The sequence below is a fragment of the Papilio xuthus genome, unplaced genomic scaffold, assembly GCF_000836235.2.
Source record: "Papilio xuthus unplaced genomic scaffold, Pxut_1.1 DF825017.1, whole genome shotgun sequence".
Lineage (NCBI taxonomy): Eukaryota > Metazoa > Arthropoda > Insecta > Lepidoptera > Papilionidae > Papilio > Papilio xuthus.
Genome location: NW_013533632.1, coordinates 4,324,638 through 4,330,808, shown reverse-complemented (window position 1 = coordinate 4,330,808; position 6,171 = coordinate 4,324,638). Strand labels below are relative to the sequence as shown.

General features: G+C 31.6%; 1 protein-coding gene across 1 annotated transcript in view; it reads left to right on the top strand.

The window, feature by feature from the left end:
- The first annotated feature begins 3,226 nt into the window (after positions 1-3,226).
- LOC106126102 (Dynein heavy chain 1) overlaps positions 3,227-6,171 on the top strand; it is a 67,031-nt gene continuing 64,086 nt past the window's right edge. Inside the window, exons 1-7 of the mRNA XM_013323566.1 lie at positions 3,227-3,298; positions 3,588-3,725; positions 4,020-4,291; positions 4,369-4,553; positions 4,818-4,978; positions 5,197-5,313; positions 5,781-6,062. Of these exons, the coding sequence (XP_013179020.1) occupies positions 3,227-3,298; positions 3,588-3,725; positions 4,020-4,291; positions 4,369-4,553; positions 4,818-4,978; positions 5,197-5,313; positions 5,781-6,062 (1,227 nt within the window). The remainder of the gene's footprint in view (positions 3,299-3,587; positions 3,726-4,019; positions 4,292-4,368; positions 4,554-4,817; positions 4,979-5,196; positions 5,314-5,780; positions 6,063-6,171) is intronic.

The following is a 6,171-nucleotide window of genomic DNA, read 5'->3' as shown; positions in this document are numbered from 1 at the left end:
TGCTGTTTAAAACTTGAAATCCAATTTGTATAAGACTGATTAAAATTATACATTATACATGTTAGTACAACAATAATTACAATAATTAATTAATACCCGTTGTTAAGTAAAAATACATCGGGTTTAGAAACATCTTACTTTAAATATGGAGAAAGGAATAACACATTAGTATTTATTTATTTTCCTTGAATGGTTTGGATGCTAGTGTGTGGATTGTTCACTGTTCAGTTTCGCTATTTTTAATAGTCACAACTAGCTACAGTTAGTTGTGACTATTAAAAATATATTAATTTATAATAATAAATATTTATAATAATAATAAAATATTAATTATAATTATAAATATTCAGTATCATGAAATAATTACTAAGGATGTTAATGTACATTTTGTATCAAAAATAAACTCAGATCATAGTGTCGATAACTGTAAAAATAGTCATAATAGCGAGTGTTCCAATTAGCATAATACTAGCAGTCGCCCGCAACTCCATCCGCGTGGATATATAAAAAACTTAATTGGTGTAGCCCACCCATCCATCCATCTACATCACGTCCACCTAAACATTCGCTTTTATATTATAATATTAGTAAGTTAAATAAAAAGCGGCTTTTCAAGGCATAAATTAAAAAAAATGAATAAATAGTATCCTATGTCCGTCTCCTGGCTCTAAGCTGCCTCCTCACTAATTTTCAGCCATATCGGTGAAGCCGTTTTTGAGTTATAAATAGTGTAACTAACACGACTTTCTTTTTATATATTTAGAAACAAGGATTTTTAGTAAAACAAAATTTTATCGAATTGATATTTTTTATCAGAACTAAACTATGTAAACTGTGGTGTATCGATAACATGGTGTATTCTAGTTTTCCGTATGAAATTCCATCATTGCTTATCACGCAACCTTAGGCAATCTTTTCGGGGTTTTGCAAATTATATACATTTTTTTTATGTAACAAAACGAAATCGAACACGCTGCGATATCGAATTGACACGACATAAAGCTCTAGTCAGTCAAATGATATTATAGTAACTTGACATGTTCGGGAAATGGTATCTGATAACTTGAGTGGTCCCTAGTCTTTGTGTTAGTGCGAGCTTACGGTGACGAAATGGTGGATCTTCTTGTTGTTCAGGTAAAACTTAAAAATTGTCTCGCTGACCTTCTTACCGGCAGACTAGTTGTAGGGGTTAAAAGAACACAAACGCAAAGCTTGGATGATATTCGTGAATAATATTGCCATAAATTGTACGTTACAATGTTGCTCGTAACGCAACGCAATGCAACGCTCGTAACTGGGAGCAGCAATGACGAGTCTTTTAGTAGATAATTGTTGCATTTGCCAAGACTTAACCCAAAAGTTGCCTCCTCTGCCCAAAGGTTCAGGCGTAAGAGGGCTAAAGATATAAATATATTTTAAATTTGTTCGATTAGTCTTTACTTTTATTCTTATATAATTGCAATATCAATCACCGGCGGTTTAAGGGTTAAAACACGTGTTTAAGTAAACGATGCATAACTCTATTTGTGGAGTAAATACGCATAGCTTACACGCGGATAAAGTCGTAGTCCACAACCAGTAATTAACATTTCGTCATCTTATTTCGAATGATCTTCCTATGATTTACTATCTTATATTATAATTATAGATATTTTATTTGAGTTCATATTATGATAACACACCTAAAGCACAATACTGCCACCCTAAATTACCTAATAATGCCTCCGAGCTATTTAAAGATTTACTGCAAGGAGGTACATTCTTACATTATCGACAGCGTTTTTTAAATCGACAATTAGAAATTATAATATAAGAATCGTATCAATGTTTCATTCAGGTCATGAGGTTAAATTCTATTATTCGAAAAATTTCACTTAGTTACCATAATTATATAAACATGCGATATATAAAAACCATATTATGTAACATATGTTTTGCTAACGCCCTTCAGATTAATCAGACTTTAAGTTGTATTTTTAATGTTTTCTCTGTTACTTAGGTGTTAATAAATTATGTCAACAAAACAGCAAAGTGGTTGCGTTTGGTGTGTAGTAAAAGTGAAAAACTTTTTTACGGTTTCGTGATAAACGTCACTCCATCTAGTGGGAACACGATAGATTTTATCTTTTGTCATGTGAGCATAACATTGGAACACTCTTCGTGCTGCGAAGCTTTTCTTTGAGTTTAGTCTTGCGATTTCTTTAGCACGCATTTGAGTGTATTGCCTATTTCTTCGTACAACGTATACAATCTGAATTTTATAGCATTTCCGATGAAAAATTGTATATTCATATATTCTAAGAATAAATCAGTGAATTAATTATAAGAACATGGATCTTACCGTCTTTGGAAGAGTTATCAATAATTTTGTAAGTAATATTGCATTTGATTTATTAATTTGCGTGTTCTTTTTCTTATGCAACGACGATGAATTTAAATAAAACATATACTTATCCGTCAATTACATAAACGATAACTTTAATTGAACTTCATAATTCAATTACCTTAAATATTATTAAATTTTACTAAGAAGTTTTTTTACGGAGCCGTTTATATAAAACTACAGACAATTGGAATTATTTTATTATTGAACTTTTCCTATTTTATGGATATTTTACGTGTTGTTAGGGAAAAATAATTTACTTTCTAATTCTAATTTAATTACCTAATCATTATATTCATTTTCTTTTTCCCAATTAAATTACAGTATTGTGGTAAAGATGGAAAAAACTTACCCCTATCAATCCTGCTTCTATTTTTTTACGTATGGGATAGTATCAGTTAAAGCTACAAACTAAACATTGTTTCATGTTTTATGCCACAGTAGAATAAATAACGACCATTTACTTTGTTCTTAATAAATATCTTCGGTACTATAATTGCGTATAGTGGACTAAAGTAAAAGCTTGCGTGTCGACTTTGTTATTAGTAATAGCAAGTGCGACTCCGTACCATCCCCTTCTATCTTAATGACACCTCCAATTTGTCCGCTTAATTTGCATATTACAATAATAGTTTCTCAGGAACCGTTGCCTTTAAGTCCTACGTTCAGTCGCTAACTAAGTTTGTCATCGACACATGATATGGAATTTGTGAATAACAAAAATGTTTGATTAAAATAAAAATAGTCAATATAATCAGTTTTAACATCAAGCAGTTGAATTTTATAAAATTAATTTGTTCTTTTGTTTATATTTTTTATGAATAATAAATATCTTTGTTAACAATGTTTGTATATAATATTAAACCTGGGTCCAGTGAGGAAGAAGAGGAAGAAGATGTTATGGATATTTTGCAGGTTTGCAAATTAGGAAGAGTTAAACAAAAGCAAACAAAGTTAATTTAACAATGTTTGTAATATACAAAAGAAATATTCTTATTTTAAAAAGCAAACTATTGTACAAAATATTTTTATACATAATATGTTACATTAATAATAATCTTGATCAAACGAACAAGTAATAAATAAAAAACAAACTAATATAAAAATAACTGAAGATAGTAAACAATTGACTTCCACTCTCGGTAAAACAACAACAAAACCATTTAATTTTATGTGGACTACCTAACCTGTTGATGTATTCCAGAAAAGACGAGAAGAATGCGAACGCAAAGCAAGGAGGGGGGAGATGGACCCCCGTTTGGAGTTTACATTCCAACTCCTTATCGACGGGACGGGACTGCCAAGACATGCTATCATGGATCATGTCTTTGAAGGAAACATGGTATGAGGCATAAAAATACATAAAAATGATCTACCGAAGCGAATACTTGTTTATGGAAAAGATATGTGCAAGTGTGTGAATTTAGCCACGTATGTGGAAAAAGCAGAGTGACGATTAAAAAGCAACATATTATTTACTGCTAGAATTATAAAGAGGATAGAATAGAAACCACTGAACATATTTGAAAATTCTTTCACAGTTGGGCTATAATTACTAGACTTTTGTTTAGTTCCGCGCAGAGTCGCGGGTTACTGCTATAATTGAATAAAAATAATCTGAATAAATATGTTGCAGTTAGACGATATCAACCAGCTTTTTCTCCCCCACATGAGGAACAAACTTCTTTGGTATTACCAAGATGTGGAAGAAGTAGAACAGCGACTGCCAGTGGAGGGAACAAAGCCTCGACAGCAAGGCCAGGCGAAACTACCGCCCCCACAAGTGACGCTCAAGAAGAAATTGTTCCTATCAGATGGTTGGGATGTGAAGTTCACTGGCATATGCATTTATATGTTCAGAATCAACGTCAGCAAACAGTTACCAGAAGAAGGCTTCCATAAAGACTTGTAAGTAAAAAGTTTAGATTTCGTAGCTGCATGAATTTTTATACAAATTCACATTATATTTTACCTCTAATTTTAAGGTTTTGTGGAATTTTAAACGCGGGCAAGGTGGGTTTGGTGACGGCGATAGAACGTGTCATGGAACACGTATACATGAACGCCCTGGCTCATCCGAGTAGCGATGGCGATGAAGATGAAACTAGATTTCCAATCGTGAAGAATCAATTACTGCCCGGACTCAGATCTTTTTGTAGCGCTTTAAAAGGTAAATCTAAAAAAATTGCAAGCTATTAAACGGCTATCATTTTAAACAAACTTGTAGCGATGTTTACAAAGTAATTTGCTGACTTTCATGACATTTGTCACTAATTTGGATCAATTACTGAGGATATAATTCTATCGCATTTAATTTAAATATAAAGAAGCGATACTCAGTTATGTGATCACAGTTTTTATTTTGAAAATTGAAATGAAAATTTGTCGTAATAATGCGAATGCAAATATATATTCATTTTATAATCTTTCATAGTATGTGAAGATGTTTGCAATCAAGTGAATTTATTTGACGATGGCAAAGCTGTAATGGCTAACTTACAAGATCATAATGAACTAAAAGAGATGACTAAAAACCCAAACACTATTACTATGCTAGAAGAAAGGGTGGATGAGTGGGTGAAAAAAATCATGGAGGTAAAATATAACATTTCTTGGTGCTTATGAAAACCTTGTTAGTGGATAGCGGTCTCAAGGTCACTCAAGATCAATTTGATAAATTTTCAAGAATTTTAATTTTAGAATACTAAATAATTCATTGCCATTTAAACCATTCTAAATTGTTAATCTTAACAATTCCATTTCACGTTAACATTTTATTTAAAATTATTTCTTCTTATAATTTTAACATGAAGATACTCAGCGAGAGCGAGCAACTGCGTCGCGAAGTAGATTCCAGCGGACCACAGGACGAGCTGGAATACTGGAAGAAAAGAGGAGCGCAATTCTCACAGCTGGTGTCGTACTTGCAGGTCAGTTGCAATGCATATATTTAAATTTAATTATATTAGCGTTTTCATCCGCATAATTTAACTTAAATTTAAGTGAAAATTTAATATTACTAATGCCAGTAGTTTGGGGTGTGTTGATTAACAGTAATCAGTTTTCACTTTTATGTTAATGTATATTTTCAGTTATATGTTCTAGAATAACGGTTATTATTGTGTTATAAATTAATTGATTTATTTATGGATAATATTTAGAACAATGTTTTATTTATAATCAAAATATTTCAATTCGAAACAACGACCTCTGTATTAAGGTGGCTACACCACGTAGCACCTCTACGCCGCGTAGAGCTCGGCGTTGTGTAAGCATCGTAGACTGTAGGAGATGTCGTTCAAATTGAACAATTGTTTAATTTCTACTATAAGTTATGTTATATTTGTTATTCAATTATTTTGATTTCAATTGTCTTATGATAATTATTTCCAAATAGGATAATGAAGTTCAACTTACCCTGACATGTTTACAACTGGCTAATTCAAGATCAATTAAACTTTGGCGCGATACTGATCATAAAATAACATTTTGTTACAATGAAGCAAAGGATAATGCAAAGTTTATTCAAGCCATGGAAAAATGTTGTCATTCCCTTTACCTGGACGATCCTGTTAAGATAAACGATTCAATACTCAGCCTGTTACAAACCGTTCGTTTGATACACAGCGTCTCACAATTTTACAACACCTCGGAAAGAATATCATCCTTAATGGTCAAAGTAAGTTATTTAAGTATATTTAAGAAATATTACTTTATTAAAAAGAAAAATTCGTTAGAAGTTATACTAAATAATTGGTTCTTCTATTGATTATTAAGTTATAGTTAAA